The 19640-nt window shown below is 31.4% G+C and overlaps 2 protein-coding genes across 6 annotated transcripts; both read left to right on the top strand.

Moving 5' to 3' along the window:
- Positions 1–9747: 9747 nt before the first annotated feature.
- Positions 9748–12440, top strand: LOC112278699 (rRNA-processing protein utp23). Its single transcript, XM_024512342.3, has 6 exons — positions 9748–10065; positions 10151–10231; positions 10796–10916; positions 11178–11486; positions 11633–11695; positions 11963–12440. Exons 1-6 carry the CDS (start codon positions 9875–9877, stop codon positions 12083–12085), a joined length of 888 nt encoding a protein of 295 aa, XP_024368110.1. The 5' UTR covers positions 9748–9874; the 3' UTR covers positions 12086–12440.
- Positions 12441–13712: 1272 nt separating this feature from the next.
- LOC112278700 (uncharacterized) lies at positions 13713–17630 on the top strand. 5 transcript variants are annotated; one of them, XM_024512343.3, is made up of 9 exons: positions 13713–14025; positions 14305–14711; positions 15233–15355; positions 15473–15550; positions 15679–15751; positions 15877–15938; positions 16339–16420; positions 16667–16727; positions 16924–17630. In XM_024512343.3, exons 2-8 carry the CDS (start codon positions 14493–14495, stop codon positions 16684–16686), a joined length of 657 nt encoding a protein of 218 aa, XP_024368111.1. In that variant the 5' UTR covers positions 13713–14025; positions 14305–14492; the 3' UTR covers positions 16687–16727; positions 16924–17630. The 5 variants fall into 5 exon arrangements, with proteins under 5 accessions (XP_024368111.1, XP_090104360.1, XP_090104361.1 ...); XM_090248234.1 differs by having other exon boundaries at positions 13777–14028; XM_090248235.1 differs by lacking the exon at positions 13713–14025 and adding an exon at positions 14093–14131.
- Positions 17631–19640: the final 2010 nt, after the last annotated feature.

The raw sequence follows: 19640 nt of genomic DNA on the forward strand, positions 1-19640 counted from the left end.
TATTGTAGCTGGACGAATCCGTTTTCCGACATGTTGTCTTCTTTGACCGTCGTACCCCTCATTTTATAGTTGCGTCGTTTCTTTGGACAATGTTGAGCAGTGTGCTTAGGTTCTCCGCAATATAAACATAATCCTTCTTGACGACGACGAATCTTTTCTTGCTCAGTTAGAGGTTTAAAACGTACCGCGTCAATTTTCATGTCTTCTACTTCCGAATGTACGTTTGGCAAAGATGTTGATGTTGCCATTGAGTAATAACGTTGAGGTTCCCGTGAATGATTCTCAGATCGAAATTCAAAAAGTCGATTATCACATTTTACCGCAAAATCGATTGCTTGACTCAAAGTTTGAGGATCAGGTAAGTTGAGCATCAATTTCTTTACTTCGTATTGCAATCCATAAAGAAATTGACTGATGAGTGCAGCATCATCCCACTTGATGTCAATTGCAAGTTGTCGAAATTGTGAAGCATATACTGTTACTGAGCGATTTTCTTGTTGCAGAATTCGGATCTTATTTGTTGCAACACGAGTTGCATCGTGTTCACCATACATAGATCGAAACTCCACCAAAAAAGCTTCCAAATTGTCCAATATTGGATTTCGTTGTTCAAGAAAAGACGAAAACCACGATAATGCAGAACCAGAAAGTAGAGTGCCAATAAACCTGACTTGTGATCCTGGAGTTGGATAGCTTTGCGGTTGAAGTTCAATTGCCAATTGTACTTGATTGATGAACCCTCGAAACTTTGATCTCGTACCATCAAATTTCTCAGGTAAGGCAATTCTTGGTTCTCTAGTGCTTATAGGGTGTTGTACAATTGGAGAAGGAACGTGATTTGTTGTAGATGTTGAAGCAGCTCCGATCATCTCTATATCTCCACTTTCTACTATTCTTGTTCTTTCCTGTGTTGGTGAATTGAGTTGATGCATCGCAAGCATTAACTCCCTCATTTGCTCTTGCATTTGTGCCATTGCACTCTTCATTTCAACAAGCTCTGCCATAATGACACTAAGAAGAAAAATTTGTTTGATATTGCTCAAGACAAAAGAAAAGAAAGACTTGATAACAAAGAAGATACTAAGAACAATATCAGTTTAGAAGTGGGTAATCCGCAAACTTCTAATACGCTTATGTCTTGTCAAGAGAAAGGGGTAATCCACTCTTACTCAAGAAAAAACAAAGCTCTGATATTGTAAGTGGACTCTTGTCAATCTGTCAAGGACAAAGACTCGATGAAGGAAAATATACACCAAAAGGCTATCTTGATATAATAAGTCAAAATATAAACAAGTAGGTATATTAAAAAGAAACTGGAATGGCTATTGCCACAAGACAAGAAATTAAAGACTCTTGAACCGGGACTAGAAGCAAGAAAGGAGTTGACAAGAGTGAAGAAGCCTTCACTCTTGTCTCTATATATACTATCTAACTAGGGGCTACGTGGCGACGTTCTATAGGACCTCCAATATGTGTTGACTTTGTAGGACACATGCCTTGACTTACAAGGCAAGTTTTTCTACGTGTGGGCCACATAGTTAGCTTGATTTTCAAGCTAACAACATGTGTGGCACATGGCCAACTTGTTGACCACGTTTCTAATCCAAAAAGTCAATTAAAGACACCTATGAAGTCAAAGCAGCGTCTAGGAAGTTTCTAGGAAGCTTTTATATTAAATATTATACAATTAACTTACTTTTATCTACTTTTACTTACTTCTACCTATTTCTATATGTAATTATTAGCTTATATGATTATGGCCGTGATACATGTCTTCTTATATCTTTCCTTCTCATCTATAATGTAAGAGGCCTAAAAAAGCTATTTTTTTATAATGAAGGTTTATTTTCTTGTTGTGATTTTAATTGAAAAGATCATGAGAAGATTTTATTAGCAAATATAAATGCAAATGCAACACAAGAGATTTAGAAGTAGAATTTATGTATTTCTTATTGAGTAATTTTTTAAAAAGAGTTGCAATAATATAAGTATTATTAATAATCTAAGCATCGAGTAAAATCTATACATTATTTATCATTAAAATTATTAAAATATTATTATTATTATTTAAATATATTATTATAAAAAGATATTACATAAGGTGATTTTTTTTTGTTTTTTTATAGTTGCCATGTCAATTGTTAATTGATGACAAATTGAAAAACAAAGAAAAAGAGTACTTGAACTTATTAAGCAAGACATGTAAGCAAATAAAGAAAAAATACAAAGAAGATTGAATGCCCTAAATAGATAAAGAAATGATTTGAATAATGTTGTGTCTATACTCAATTTTTGTGAAATTAAAAAATTAAAACAAAGGCCAACATTACAAGACATTTTATTGAGTGGATGAACAAACCATGTATCAAAGAGTATACATAAATAACTTAAATAAGTATCAAAGAGAGTTGACAAAATAGTAATAAGAAAATATGCCTATTCAAGAAAAAATTGGGATATCTATTGCCAAAGACTAGATATCTATAAACTCTTCAAATTAGACTAGAAGCAAGAAAAGAATTGATAAGAATAAAGAAAGCTTCATTTTTGTCTCTACATACACTATCTAACTAAGAGCTAAATAGCAACATTCTATAAGACTTCTAACACATATCTAATTTGTGAGAGATATGTCTTAACTTACAACATAAGTTTCTTACATGTATATTACATAATTAGCTTATACCACAAGCTACCAATATGTAGCTAACTTGTTGATCAAATGTTCAATCTTTCAATTACTTATAGATACATATAAAGGTGAAATTTCATCTATGAAGCTTCTTATAAGCTTTTCAATAAGATATTCTTAAATTAATTTATTTTTATCTACTTTATTATCAAGATAACTATTAAAATAAACATATGTATTCATAATATTATTTTCCCTCTTATAGGAGCAATTTCCACAAGGAGTGGTGATCATATCTTGAGGAAGTTTAAGATGTGACAAATCATATTTGCTAAATACTTTCATCTTTATCCTCTTTAAAGGTAATCGACAGGTTCTTTTAGCCATTAATAATATTTCATTCTAGAATAGAAAGACCACCTTAATAATTGATCATTATTGAGGCCTTTGTAACTTCTTTTAAACAAAACATTGGTAATATTATTAAGAGTTGTTTCTACCTCCAATAATATTACCAAACATCGAAATTCTCTTAAAAACTTGTGATATCAAATGTATTGTATTTTGCCATCTATTTGAAGAAGAACATGTTATTCTTGAAGATCTTCATTTCTATTATGTTGTCTTGAAGGTAGTAACAATTGTAATGTTTTGTGTAATAATTCAACAAATAATAGCTTTTAATTTGAATCTACTAGCTATTGATTCTCTATCTTTTTAATACCACTAATACAAAGGAATTATAATAAATAATAGAAGATAGAATACAATCTTCTTTAAATATCTTTTTATATAATAAAAATTTGTTTGACTATTCATCTTAATTTTGATGCATGTCATTAATGAAAAACTTTCACTTTTTTGTTGCATTTATAAGATCTTTTATTGACTATCATGTATATTTAGTAATATTGTATCAAAGTCAATCAACAAGATATTTCAACCTAAGTCAGTATTGCCTTGAGTCTAAGACTTCTTCCACCTCAAATTGTTGATTATAATCTATTTCTATAAGGAGCAGTGGCATTTATCTTCTTTTCAAGATATTCATTGTCATATATGGCTTAAGAAGAAATACATAAAATACAAGATAGATTTTCATAAATTCTAATAGATGTAATTGATAAACAACTAGATTGATTTACTCACATATAAAAAATAGTCTAAGTTTAAACTAATTCAATTTGTCACAAGAGCAAATAATTTAGATATTACAAAAAATTAATCATATTTTATTATTAATATAAAATTTAGGTTGTTTCTTGCAATAAGAATCTATATTGATTTTTTATTATTCTTGTGCTTCTTTTAATTTTACATTCACTGTTATATATAACTTAAATAAATAATTTGTCAAATCTCTTGTTACAAAATTGTCAACTTTTTTGAAGTTAAAACCATCAAGTTGTAGATAATAATCATAATTAGTATAGAAATATATTTGTTGAGTAGAAGAATATATTATATTATTATAAACAAACTTTACAAATGGTAAAAGAGTTATCCATTCATCTTATTGGTAGTTGATGGTGTACTTCAAATATTATTTCAAAACTTGATTTATTCACTTTTTTTTATTTATTATTTAATAATATAAAATTAAAAATAATTTTATATTTATATTTAAAATCTTAAAATAATTTTTTTAAAATATTAATACAAACTGAATCTTCTTATTTGATATATTATCCTTGGACAATCCATGATAGCAATAGATACTGACAAAAAAAAGTTTAGTTATTTTTTTTTACATATAATAGATTTTATAAATGATATAAAATATACCATCTTGATGAAAAAATCTACTATCAAAAATATAAAATCATAAAAATATGAAATTATAAGATCTATGATAAAATCCATAGAAATAAAAGACTATAATTGTTTCAAAATAGGTAATAGTTGAAGAAGTCTATAAGATTGACAATGAGGAGTTTTTGATTTTGAACAAATATCACAAGATTGTATAAATTCTTCAACTATATTTTTTATTTGAGGCCACCAAATATTTTTAGATATTAACTCCAAAGTTTTTTTGTATCTAAAATGTTCTATTATTGAAAAATTATGACATGGTTGAAGAATATGTAATTGTGCTTCATCTTTTAAAATATATAAGCGTCACCTCAAAATAAAGTAGATTATTCTTCAATTCAAACTTAAAAGTATTTTGAGACTTAAAAAAATTATACTTAATATCATAAACAAGAGGATCAAAAGACATATTCAATAGAACTTATTTAGTAAAGATTGAATCAATAGTCAATGTTGATTTCATTACTCAAAGATCGAAATACTTTGCCTTCAAGAAGATTATTTTTTTTATCAAAAGTTATATCTCTTTCTTTTGAAGCAAAATAAGAACATCTTGGCAAACCTTGTTGTTTTTTTTGTTGATAAATAATCTTGAAATTAAATCTTAATAAAATTATGCTTTAATAGGCTTAGTAATAATTCAAAACATGTACTTCTATAAAATATTCAAAGTTCTTGTGATCTATATGTATATAATTAAATTAAAAGTGTCTTTTATGTAATAATGCCATTCTTAGAATGAATCTAGAATTTAAAAAAATCTTTATTATAGATCTTATAATTAATCTTAATTGCTAAAAAAAATTTAGAACAAAAAGCTATTAGGTTGAATTTATTATTTTCTTCTATTTAAGACAATATGGCTCCCAAAACAAAGTTCAATGCCTCTATTCCTAAAACAAATGCTTTAAAAAAGTTGATATGATACAATACTAGTACCTATATAAAAGTTACTTTTGAAGCTTTAAAAGATGCTTTAGTTTCTCTATTCTAATTAAATTTGTTTTTATATGTTAGATGTATAAGTAGAGTGGTAATTTGAGAGAAATTATTAATGAAGATTCAATAATAATTGACAAATCTTAAAAAATATGGTTCTTATTATAACCGAACAAACTCATTTTTTGACATATTATCTTTTTTGACAATCATATTCTTCATTTTGTGGTTGAATTATTTCTTTGGATAATGTAGAATTATGTGTTTAGGTTTTGTATAATTTAAACATAATCCTTCTTGACAATGACAAGTCTTTCCTTATTCAATAAGAGATTTAAAACATATTGCATCAATTTATATATTTTTTACTTCCAAATGTATGTATTAAAAAGATGTTGGTATTGTAATTGAATTGTTAAAATGTTGTGGCCTATTTTGTACAACTTTCATATTAAAATTCAAAAATTTAGTTGTCATAGTTTACAACCAAGTCAATTACTTGATTCAATGTTTGAGGATCAAATAAGTTGAATATCAATTTTTTATTTTATATTATAATTTGTAAAAAAATTGACTAATAAATATAGCATCATTCCACTTAATATTGGTTGCAAGTTGTTAAAATTATGAAGCATATAACATTATTGATGATTACTTTATTGTAAGATACAAATCTTATTGGTTGCAAGACAAATTGCATCATGTTCTCTATACATGGATTAAAATTCCACCAAAAATGCCTCCAAATAATTCAAAATCATGTTGTTCAAGAAAAGATAAAAATTATGATAATAATGAACTTTAAAAAATATATTAATAAATCTAACTTATGATCTTGAAATTAATTAGCATTAGAATTAAAGTTCAATTATTAATTATATTTAATTAATAAATCCTTGAAATTTTGATCTTGTGCCATTAAACTTCACAGATATAAAATCTCTTAATTTACTAATACTTGAAGGATGTTCTAATATAAAAGAGAGAATATAATTTTTTGTAGATGTTGAAGTAGCTCCAATCATTTCTATATCTTCAACTCTTGCTAATCTTATTATTTCTTGTGGTGATAAATTGAATTGATGTATTGTAAGTATTAACCTTTCTAATTTTTTTTGCATTTGTATCATTACCCTCTTTATTTTGACAAGCTTTGTTGTGATAATATAATAAAAAAAAGTGTCTAATATCACTTGAGATAAATAAAAAGAAAGACTTAAAAATAAAGAAAATTCTAATAACAATATTAGTTTAAAAGTAGGTAATTTCTAACTTCTAATATACTTTTGCTTAATGAAGAGAAAGAGATAATCCACTCTTAATCATGAAAAGATATAGCTTTGATATTATAAGTACACTCTTTTTAATTTTTTAAGGATAAGAATTCAAAAGAGATATATAAATAAGTAAAGTAAGTAGCAAAGAGAGATGAAAAAATGATAATAAGAAAGTATGTATATTCAAGAAGAAATTGGAATTACTATTGCCAAAATTTAGAAATCTACAAACTCTTGAAACTAGATTAGAAACAAGAAAAGAATTAACAAGAATAAAGAAGAATTCATTCTTGTCTCAACATATACTATCTAATTAAGAGCTATGCGGCAACATTTTATAGGACTTTGAATGCGCGTTTTAATCTGTAAGATAAGTCTCTTATATATATGCCACATGATTAGCTTATATTACAAGCTACAAATATGTGGCTAAATTGTTGGCCAAGTGTTCAATTTACCAATTATCTATAGACACATATAAAGTTGAATTATACCTATAAAGCTTCTAAGAAGCTTCTCAATAAATTATTTTTAAATAAAATATTTTTATCTATTTAATTATTTAAATAAATATTAGAATAAATATGTATATCTCTGATATCATGCCATTGAAAAAATTAAATCTATAATTTGGTGCATGTTGTCTTCATAGAAAGATTAAACTACTACTTCTTGAAAAAAATTCCTTATTATTTAAACAAATATTTCATAGACAAGTTGAACAAAGCAAAGAATTTTAAAAGATTATTTGATAATATAATGCAACACATATATTTACATCTCTTTGTGCAAAAGTAGACAATACTTTCTTGCAAGAATATGGTCTTTGTAGCTTTTGCATACTTAGAGGGTTTTGGCATTAATGCTTAAAAAAAGCCTTTATAACAAAAACATAGAAGTAATAAAGAACATTATTTGATAGTATTCTCTTTTAATATTTACTTGCACATCCTACAAAGCTATGAGACAAGTTTAAAGAAAGATTTTGTGATAATGTAGATTATCAATTGATCCAAGATCATAGAATTGAAAAATCAACAAAAAGTGAGATATTGTATTATAGACTATTTCTTCTTGATAATATTCTTCAAAAATCAAGCAAAATATTTATTGATTTTTTGTTAATGCCATAGTAAAAAAAACTAAAATAAGAATGCTACAAATTAAATGCTTATGGAGCATATTACATGGTATTACGGCAAGCTAAAATAAATAATAAAAGAATATATTAAATGATAAAGTATATATTATATATTTGGATATTTTTATTATAATAGTTAATAGTATTAAAAAGTTATATTTTTAAAAATAACTAATTAGAAGTAAAAAAATATTTATTTATAATATATCATCAATAAAGTTATAATTAATAAAAATATTGTTTTGTATATTGCTTCTTTGTATATTGCTTCTTTGTTGGTTGGAGTCATTTGTGCAATTGAATGTTTTATAAGAGATGTTGAAGGATCATGGTTGTATTTTCCATTTTGTACTATTAAATAATATTGTATAGTAGCTTAGATACATCATGCATACAATGCAAATAGACACCCAATTAATTAGCTTGCAATATTTTGTTGACAAATAAGATTATTTTGTTCAATAAAAGCATGTCTTTTGTGACATTTGAAATTAATCAATCCATGTTAGATCATTGCTTGCAAACAACATAACTATGTATGGGCAAATTCATATGTATTTTCTTTCATGTCTTCAAAAGAATCAAAAATCCCTACTAGTAGAAGATATATACATATATATATATATATATATGATACAATATCCATTACAAAATCCAAATAACCTAAGAGTAGGCCTTTGTCTATTTCTTTGAACACTAAATAAAAAAACAAAGATATTACAATGATACAATGCAAAGTCACCAGTAAGTTGACTTAGTACATAAGAAGATATAGTTCTAATAATGTAGGATAAAGAAAAAATACCATTGATTCTAACCATTGATAGTTAGTCATTATTATTGATAATATTTCTATTATTGTATCAATTCCATTTTTTAAAAAATATTATTGTATCAATCTAAATATCGATCATAATAATGATGATGTACATGAGGTTGACATTCTATGTACTTTGGGACAATACACGAGTCAATTTAATAAAATCCAAGATCATTTTAATATGTCTCTTGATATAAAACAAAGAGACAAAGAAGCCTTTGAATTGGCTGTAAAAAATAAATAAATAAATAAATAAATAAATAATGAAGAACATGAAAATTTAGAAACAAAAAAAATCCTTGAAAAAAAAAAAAAAAAAAAAAAAAATCATTGATGAACAAGAAAATAAATTGATGTATTTGAAATACTTTGAAATTGTGGTGGAATCATTACATTACAGCATTAAATCTTCACACTGATATCATGTTTTTCATTTTTTTAAGATAAGTATTTACAAGATATTGCATTCAATTGCATTCAATTGCATTTAAACATAAAAATAAGACCAATGATCCTATTTGATTAATATATAAAAAATATTGAATTAATTTAGGTCTCTCTTCACAATGTTGTTGCAACAATTTGCATGTTCCCCAAGGCAAATTAAATCATTGGGTGTACCCCAGTTGTGTCAAAAAAGAAAAAAGAAAAAAGAAAAAAACGAAAAAAAGAGAGAGAGAGAGAGAGAGAGAGAGAGAGAGAGAAAAAAAAATTGCACATGAATATTAGGCAATTGGATGATGCAAAAAAAATTACAAGCACACTAATACCATTTTTTTTTCTTTTTTTAATAATCGAATTGAGAATCAAATTAATTTTACAAAAAGAATTCAGCTTTACAACCTAGAAAGTTAAATTTTGAAAAAAATAATTATTTAGAGAGCCATGAAATATTTGTTTAAAAATAAATAAATAAATAAAATCTCAAATTCAAGATGTGAAAATGGTTCTCTGTGCACAGAATCAGTCGAACCATTGGATGATTAGTAGTGTTGGATGAATGAAACGCTTGAGACGGAAAGCTCCTGACTGACCCTGGCCAGGCGGGCTGGGCCCGGCCGGGTCGTGATCGGGTCGGTTACAGACCCGCCCGGGTATATTCCAGCAGTATTGGCGACATGAGGCCTCTTCGTCGTTGCAAGCTCGAGAGGTGGCCAATCTCAACCGCGGCGTTATTGTTATATGAGAGAATTGCAGTGATAGATTTAGTGAGTGATTGCTCGGGGTTTTTTGATTTCTGAACCGATACCATGAGGGTCAAGAAGCAGAAACAGCTTCGACGTCACGTGAGCTTCTACAAAACCTGCTTTGGATTCCGGGAGCCCTTCAAAGTTCTCTGCGATGGCACGTTCGTGCACCACAATCTCGCTCAAAGGCTCGGAGCTCTTCCGGATTCCCTCTCTACTCTCCTCGGAGCACCTGCGAAGCCCATCGTTTCGAGGTACATCTCGATTCCAGGTTTTGGGGTTTCCAGGGTTTATGGTTTACGTTGCAGCCGACTGCAGTGCTGAATGCTCGAATTGCAGGTGTGTGATAGCAGAGCTGAAGAAGCTGGGTGAGGCGTACTCGGGTTCTGCGCTCGCTGCTAGGCGCCTGGACTTGATCAAGTATGGTTCAAATCCTTTGCTCGTCAGTAGAATTGTGTGCTGCTATATTCAGGGTTTAGGGTTTGGTAGACGGTCGCGTGGGGCGAATAGAGATGACACAAGTGTAATTGAAATGTATGGTCAATTCGCGTCGAGTCTGAATGGAATTTGCGCAGTTTTTTTCCGATTTAGACAAGGGGTTTATCTTGCCCCTGGAGTGCATTTTACATCAAATACTAGAGTAGTGACGATTAGCCTGTTTAGTACGAGGTGTAGGTCTTCACTCAATTCCAGACGTTGCTCCAATTACAACACGTTTTTCATAGTATACTTCAAGGCACTAGATAATACTTTGTTGATCAGTTTTATTTGCTCGTCAGTGTATTGAGAATTCCATTACTGGCCCGTTCCGATACCATTTAGGTTTCCCGTTTTCGAACAACAGTAACTTTGACAAGGTGCGATGGGAATTTGGTAAGATTGGGGTTTATAAGTTCATCGTGGATTCCTTTAGTGTTAGATGCACTTTTCAAGCAAGTAGCTTCTACAAGATTGACCGCTTATCGTAGTCCATGCAATTTTCAGATGCGATCATGATCCAAGTCTTCCAGCTTCAGAGTGTCTGACTACTTTGGTGGGTAGTCATAATGAGGAGCACTATTTTGTGGCTACTCAGGATGTTGATTTGCGAAAACGGCTGCGCAAGGTGTGCATTTAATAAGATCTTTCGTTTGCCTAATGCTTATACACCTTAGGTAATAGGTTGGATGAGGCCTCATAATAAAGTTATCACCCATGTAATTTTCCGCTTTTTCTTTTACATATTCCCTGTCGCGTGGAGCACCTGCAGGTGCCGAATTCAAATCTTAGTGCCCTCATACTGCATTATCCAATTCCCATGAAGGCAAGCGGGTGTAGGGTGACCTAGAAACACTCAACAGGTTTAACTGATTCTTTCTACTGTCAGGTTCACGGCGGGGCTCTGATTTATGCAAACAATACGTCATTAGTATTGGAACCTCCCTCAGACACACAACGACTGTATGCTAAAATGGGCGAGATTGAACGCAATCGATTGAGTGAAAGGGAGAAGCATTTATTGACGTTAAGGGAAGAGAAGCTGAATAAGAAAGATGATGAGGTGAAAAGAGAGGATGGTGCAAACGGAAACGATGCCGCTGCAGGTGCCTCATCCTTGCAAATGAATAATGCTAAGAGAAAACAGAATCCCCTTGGAGTTGCCGATCGACCTGTTTTGAAAAGAAAACGTGCTAAGGTGCTCACCTTTTTTCTTAACGTTGTCGAACAACAAAATATTTAAATCATCTGTGAATTGTATCGTATGTTAATTTCATACTTCTGCATACAACTTCTTCACCTTAATCACCCTGCTCAACTGTTGAATGTCTCTGGTTTTCACAGGGACCGAACCCTCTATCTTGTAAGAAAAAGTCAAAGAAAGTGGAGCAGAAGAATACCGAACAAGTTGGTTTCAATACCCTTGCATCCATCTTTGATTCTTGGAACTCCTTTTTTTATTGCTTCATCTTCAGTGTCTGGTACCTTTTGTAGGTTAAGATCACAGAACTCTGATAGCACACTGTAATTTAAGTCATGCATACTGATCTGGAACAGCAATAGTTTCAGGGGCGCATATCTCAGCATTACATTATTAGAAAGAGAAATTACCTGTCAGTTCAAACTAGATATCATGGCGTTGGGAGTTGGTTCTAATATCTTTTGCATCAGCAGAGATCGACTGCAACTGCGAATGTAGCTGGGGCGCAAGAGAAGAAGAAAAAAGCTAGGAAGAAACGAAAGAAGTCAACACAAAACAGCGGATCAGAGAAGATAGACACTTCAGCTGCATCTTAATTATCTTTCAATTCCATGATGGCATCAAAATTAAGTTTTTGAGTGCTGCAAAAATTTTGTATGAACATTTTGAGGATTTAACTATCCTAGAACTGGTGATTTATGCAACTGTCCACCAAGGTCTGAAACAACTAGGGTCAAATTCACCTTGTAACACGAAAAGATTGAAGTCCGAATAGGTTCGATGACGCAGTGGAAGATCAATGGCAAAGAAGATCCTTCGGAAGAATGGCATTTAGCAATGTCACTGTGATCAATGGGAATTATAATTATTTACATAGAAATGAAACTGTGCTAACACAAGCAAGTGACAAAAGAAATATTTAAAAAGTTTATGTTGGCATATTCATATTCTTATCGTTGTTTCGTGACATTTCGATTTATGATATGTTGTGCTAAAAAACCGACACCTCTTGTACTTTTTGAAGTAAGTTAGGGGCAGTGGGCAAGAGATTGCAACGTGCAAGGCTTGTGATTTGTTAAAATCAAGATGCCTTTTGTGGTTGGTTTTTATACTTAGAAAAAGATGAGGTAAAATGCACTTTATACCTACATGATATAAATAATATTGTTTTGTGGAATTTGTATCAGGTACATCAAAGTGGTGGTATTTTTTAAAACTTTGAGAAGCTATTTGAAAAGTTGTGTAAAAACCTTCTAAACCTACTTTTGAATTAATTAATAAACATGATTTTGGTATTTGTCATAATTGATAAATTTTCTAAATAAGATACCACATCTAAATTCAGAATAAAAATATATATTTTGTTCATGTCATGACCTTGTTTTACTTTATATTATTTCCAATGGTTGAAGCTTTTTTCAAAATTGAGACTCTCAAAAAACAACTGTTGTTCACCAAGATGAGGGCTTTCATCAAACATTTAGACTACGGCCTTTCACAGTGGGATTTTAGATATAAATCCCCTTTAATAGATGAATTGATCCTAAACTGAATCAATCAAAAAAATCAATCAACTTGAAGTTAGTGCTGCATGATTAAATTTAAGAAATTAATACAACAATTGTTGTGCACAATGTATTATTAGAATTGCTTGTACATGTAGTGCTTGACTGAGCTATTAAATGCAAATATTACAAAAAAATGTATTTTTTCCCACCGTTTCTAAACAAATTTGTCATAAATTTAACAAACTGAAAAGAAAGATTTCTTTGATACATAGCAAAATTTGATTATGTGTTCCTAATGTTAGAAGTCCATTGTTTTAAACATTTTCAACACTATTGTTATGAAACAAAACTAACAAGTAAAATTTCAAAACAAAATCTGTTAAATTTACTTCACTATCAAAACACAGATGATTTTCAAATACCTAAAGGACAAAAAAGCAAAACCAAAAATTAGGAAATGCATGGGTCCATTTAGTAAAAGCATGAGACTATTTAATATTCCCATACACACACACACACACATATATATATATATATATATATATGTATTGTTTCACCCATACATCAGGCAAAATGACCCAACACTGCTGAACATTAAAATTAATGCCTAGAAAAGCACAAACAAACCACCAAAAGTGGAAACAATTCACGCAAACAGTGCTCCTCGTGGCAACAACTCCAATGCAAACACAAGACCAGAGTTTGTGCACAGCTGAAGCTCGACGAGAGAAGAATAGACACACTCACACAGAGACACACACCATCACACATCGGCAAAAGCTCGATCGAAGCCAAGTGTAAAGGTGTGGGTGTCTGGGGTTGTTGTTGTTGTTGCTGCTGCTGCGGTGGCATCAAGCTTATCTGCAGGGTCAGCAGCTGCTGAGTCTGCTCAAGCTCCAAAGCTCTTTCTCTCTCTCGTTCTCTCTCTCTGGCTCTCCACCTGCTTTTCGTGCGCTTCTGATTGCAGAAATTCCAGATCGAGCTCGGTATCCGTTGTGTGTGTCGGCTGAGATTGCAGCTTGTGAACAGTGGTAGCTTTTGCCCTTTTATTTGTTTTTTGTTTTGTTTTCCAAAAGATTCCGGTTTGTGGTCTGGAGCTTTCAAGGTCCTGGGGCCGGTGTTCTCGTTGCTTCGGTTTGTGGGTCCACCCGTATCCTCGTTTTCACCGTCAGCTTCCGGATGGTTTTTTTGCCCTTGTGTGGGTTTGTTGGGTTCAGCTGCATGTGGTCGCGTGAGAATTACAAGGTGTCTATTTCCTCGCAGCGTGTGTTGGTTTTTGAGCCGTGGCTTTGATGCGTGCTCAGCAGGTGGTTTGGTGTGGAGGCTGTTTAGAGTTTGCTGTCCTGTGCCCTGATCGCGGCATACTGAATCGGGTTGGAGGAGTTGCTGGATTAGGGAGGTGGAGAGGAGAGTCTTTAGGGAGTACAAGAAGCACTGGGTTGGTCCACACTGGGTTGTAGAAGTTCCGTTTGTCTGTGTTTCGTGAATTGCCGCCATGGCTGCTCTGCCTACAATTTGTTTGTCAGCTCTGAGGGCGCTGATCAGTGGGGTTTCGTTGGATTCGCCTGACGCGCCCTCAAGCGTCTCGACAAGTGCAGAACCGTCGTTGGGAGTTTCACCGCCGTGCACAACATCTTTAGCCTCCTCCTCTTCCTCCTCGAGAATCGATAACGAGCATTTGTATAACAAGGATGCCGATGAAAAATCAAGAGAGGTCAGTGGTTTCTTTTCATCACAAGAATCTACGAATTTCTTAGATGTTTTTGTTTTTTGTTTTTTGAGGCATTCGAGTGTGAGGATTCGAAAATTTCTGAATCCTCTCGGCTTTATAGATTTGAAACAGGGTGATTTGCAACCAATACTCTTATAGTTCTTTGCATGGAAGCCGGAAGACGGATTTGTCGAAAGAGTGCTCTAGATTTTCACTGGAATGGCTTCTTCGAATTTGAAGTAACTTTTGTACTCTTATATATATATATATATATATATATATATATATATGTATATATTGTTACTTCCAAAGAATTCTAAAACCAAGTTAGATTGTCAGGCCATGTGCCTCTCTTGCCAGTGATAGATTGAACCCATTTTGTGTGTGTTGAAATTTCGGATGTGCTTCAGTAATTATGTAGAGTACTGTTCCCCATTTTTCGAGTAGGCTGTGTAGCTTTTCTTCCAGTGAGGTAGAAAATATGAATGAAATCACCTATTTACAAATTAGTGAGTATTTTTCAGGATGAGTACATCGAACGAGACTATGAATTTGCAGGGTTGCAAAGATTCGGACGGGCCAGTCTCGTCGCCCTTGCGGCAGCCTCATTGTGCTACTCAGCTTCAGATCCTGCACTTGCCCTTCAGGTATGTCTACAATTGAAGAAATTTTTACTGGTTAGACTTGATGGTTGACATTCTAGCTGTACGTGTTTCCAAAATGAAGGAGGTTTTTAAGGTCTTTGATGGAGTCTGTTTGTTTAGGGCGGTGATCGATACAGACAAGAGGTGACATTCGGCCAGGACTTGACGGGAAGAAATTTATGTGGATCGACACGGACGGTAAAGCCACTGTTGTACTTGGCATTGCCTTGAATCTCATTTGCTGATGCACAAAAATGTGATTTAGCTTTGCATGGCGTAATCAAGTCGTGTCACTTTTTAAACTTTATATTCATTCTTGTGTGCAGTCCACATTTCGGCAGGAAAACTCTCAAGGGGTGAAGCTGTTAAGCACTAGCTTCTTCGAATCGGACTTGACTGGTAATTGGATTCACCGACCCTCGCTTCAGTAAAACGACAAGCCACCTCAGATTAATTTTGTTGAAGTATTCATTTGAGTTAAGTGTAAGTTCCTTTGGACTTATTAGACCTCCGTGTGTTTCCAGGAACCGATCTTGTTGATGCGAACTTTCGAGTAGCTGACTTCTCGTTAGCCGGTGTTGCAAAGGTACACCTCTTGCTGTGTGATCTTTTACTGGCTTTTAGGATTTGGTTTGTGTTTTGGGATTTCTCTGGCAGTGAATTAATAAGAATCGTTAGCCTATGTATTGTTTGGAATTAGTCCTAATAATTCAATCTGAGTGTGGTATTTTAGAGGGGTATCAGTTGTGGAATTTATAAAGGTGAAATTACCAGACAGTTTTTTTCTACTTTACATAGTGATGTTGTGGAGATCGTTTATACTAAATGCTAAAAAAAGAGCAGTTGATTTGTGGGTTTTTTAAGGATCAGGAAACATCAATCTTTGCGTTAGAGGCAGTATTGCTGAACTTAGCCTGATCTTTTTTTTTTTTTTTTTTTTTTTTTTTTTTTCCCGTTTCTGATCTCTCTTCATAACTGACACGCAGTCGAACCTTACCAACTCCAATCTCGAGGGAAGCTTGATGACGGAAAATACTTGGTTTAAAAGTACCGCGATTACTGGTGCTGGTACATCTTCATTTATTCTTCAAATATCTCGCCGTGTTACTAGATTTTTTCAATAGCTTGTCCTTCTCCTCATTATGAGATGAGCACAGTCCTTAGTTTGGCTTTTGCCCTGATGTTGTCTTTGTTAAGTCTGTCATGTTTTTTTTTATAGTATGCGATACCTCATAGGATATCTTTTATTCGCTTCAGTTGCACAAACGTGGTCAGCGAGCAAAGAACTTACGGGGGGTGGTTTTGTGTTGACAGAGTTCACTGAAGCAGACTAGAGAAATGATCAGTAGAAAGAACTATTCGAGATTGCTGACGGGTTAGCACTGTTCCTTTATTAGGATTACATCTTTCTTAAAGCTTGCTACATTACCTTTTTTCTAATTGTAAGAATTTTGGCCGTTCATCGTGTTATACTAATATTTTCACAAACTATCACGCAATTTGCCTATCATGGCAGCTCCATTGTAATTAGATACACTTCGATGAGCACTGACATATCTTCTTTTCTACAGAACAAGCCCTGTGACTAGCGATTCTACTCACGAAACTTTTTCATGTGATTGGAGCGCGAGCAAACAGCTTGACTTTATATCAATGTACCTGCAAACCCTTCAGCTGCTCATTGAATGCGAGAAGCGTTAGATTTCTATGCAGGTGACCAAGACTGGAAGTTTTGTAGGACGAAGTACATAGCTCAAACGGAGTGAAGAACTGGTTCACGATTGTGTTGTACATTTCGTATGTAGAAGATATATTTGGTAAGGATTGCAACTAAATCTGTACTTCAATGTGTTAGAAGAAGTCCTAGCCTTGCAGAAAAAACCCGCCCACAAGTTGGAGTCGATGTAGAAAAAGACTACTCTGCATTGCTTTTCTTGGACTGTATATCGACTATCACTAGAAAGAGGATGAGTGATGGTTTGAATGATCAGGAAGGTAGTAGACCCTTCTTCACTCAGTCGTCGCTCTCTTTGGGTGTCACCACGTCGTTATGCTAAAGGACTGGGTGCTAGGATGCCACAAGACCAATGAGTGATGTTACTATTACTAACATTTTTGTGTGAGGATCAAAGATGGGCAGAGTGAGGCTGTTGGGCTTCCCAACAAAAACTTGTATATATAGTCTCCCACATCCGAGTCGGCTGCTTGTTATCATAAACATCAATGTTTGGTGAATTGCAATTTGAAGTAGATCTGAGGAGAGTGTTGCAATGTGAAATTGACTGTGGGTTTTGATGCTTCTGAAATTGTTGTGCAACTCCATCGCTGTTCCAACTCAACGTTTTCTGGCATTTTGTTGTGGAACTGTGTAAAGTTTGTATGTTAAATTGAGCTCTCCACATGTTAGCAATTAGTTTCCTATGCTATTTTAATTTTTAATTTTTAATTTTTTTTGTTTTTGTTTTTGTTTTTTTTTTGAGCTCAAATCAAATATCCTTTCAATGAAATTAAGGTGTAAGTCTAATTCCTTATATTTTAGGGTGGGTAGAAGTTTTAGATTATTTTAATTTTTTAAATATATGTCATCAACTCAAGACATTTCTATTCTTACATTTTTAGATCAAACAATTTTTTTTGCAATAATAATATCAAAAAATTAAAATTATATAGTTAATTATTCTCAATTAATTAATTAGTCTATTTAATTTTAAATTTCAGTAGCCCTCCTATTGCATTGCATATTTTAAACAATAATATTTTTTAGGAATTAGATTTCTAAGATTTCTTTGTTTAATCATAATATTTATTGATTAATTGTATATATGACAAATGTTTAGATGGAAGGCTTTGGACATAATAAAATAGTGTATTTCATTTTGATTCTTTTCAGAAGTTTCACAATTAGGGCATTAATTTTAGAAAATTTTATTCTTCCAACTTGAGTAGGAAAATATAAGCTTAGGATTTTGAAGCTAAATTACCATTGCAATAACCTAAGTATAAACTTATAAAATTGTAACAAAATAAATGATAAATAAAAAAAAATGTAAATTGTGTCTTTATTTTTTGTAATTTCTTGTAATATTGTAATTGCACCAATTATGACAAAATTAGAATTCTATCATATATACTTATTTTATACTTCAAATGTTTTTAGGGAGATTGAAGGCACGGATTTGAAACAATTTTTATTGAAATTCTTATAATTTTTGTCTCATTTTGGATCAAAGTTTCTATTAGTGGCTTGAAATAAGACACTTACATAATCAAGCCATTCCTTTATTGTGATTGATTTTATTCTTTTATTCCTTTATTGTGATTGATTTTATTTTTTTATTCCTTTATTGTTATTGATTTTATAACCATAAATCTATATTAAAATAATATTTTAAAATTTTTAATTTTTTATATGTAAATTCTAATTATTTATTTTAATATTGAATAAACATTACTTGATTTGAATATATTAGCTCCAAACATTCATTTATATTAGATTTGTAACAAATTTTTTAAATAAATTTTGATTAGAATAATCATTGGATTCAATTTCATATAAAGTTCTAAAATATTATTTTGATTTTTTAATAGCTTTAAAAAAAACCAACCTTAATAGATATGAAAAATAAAACAAAAATAAAAATTATTTGCAACAATGGTGTTTTTGTATAGTGTAAAGTCTTATTAAATATAAATAATGTACTTTTTTCCTTGATTTTTTTTGTAATAATTTATTCTCTATTAGAAATTAAAAATAAATTATTATTATTGTTATTATCATAGAGCCATTAATATATTAATTCAATATTTGATAACCTTTATTTTTTGGTAGATAGATAGAAAAAAATTTATTTTTATTTTTTATTTATCCTTGATTACTTCTTAAATTGTTAGATTATTTATATTTTCTACTATGAAAAATAAATAGTTTATTAAATAAAATTCCTATCTAAATAAATTATTGACTAATAATATTTTTATTATCTTTCTGTTAACAAAAAAAATATTACTTTAGCCTTTGTAAAGAATAGATTAATTATATTCATAAACTATAAATGTAAATTCAATTTTTTTGTCTATATCAATTAAAAGTACTAAGATGTCAAGGTGTCATGGACATACATTAGAAGATTCTTCGAATATTCTTTTAGAATATTCTCTAAAGATTCTCTAAAGATTCCTTTAGAAGGTTCTAGAAGATTCTTAGAATATTCCCTAAAGATTCTCTTAGAAGGTTCTAGAATATTTTTAGAAGGTTCTAGCATATTCTGATAGATTCTAGGAAGTTGCT

This window comes from Physcomitrium patens, chromosome 2 (assembly GCF_059467195.1).
Source record: "Physcomitrium patens ecotype Gransden chromosome 2, ASM5946719v1, whole genome shotgun sequence".
In the NCBI taxonomy this organism is placed as follows: Eukaryota; Viridiplantae; Streptophyta; class Bryopsida; order Funariales; family Funariaceae; genus Physcomitrium; species Physcomitrium patens.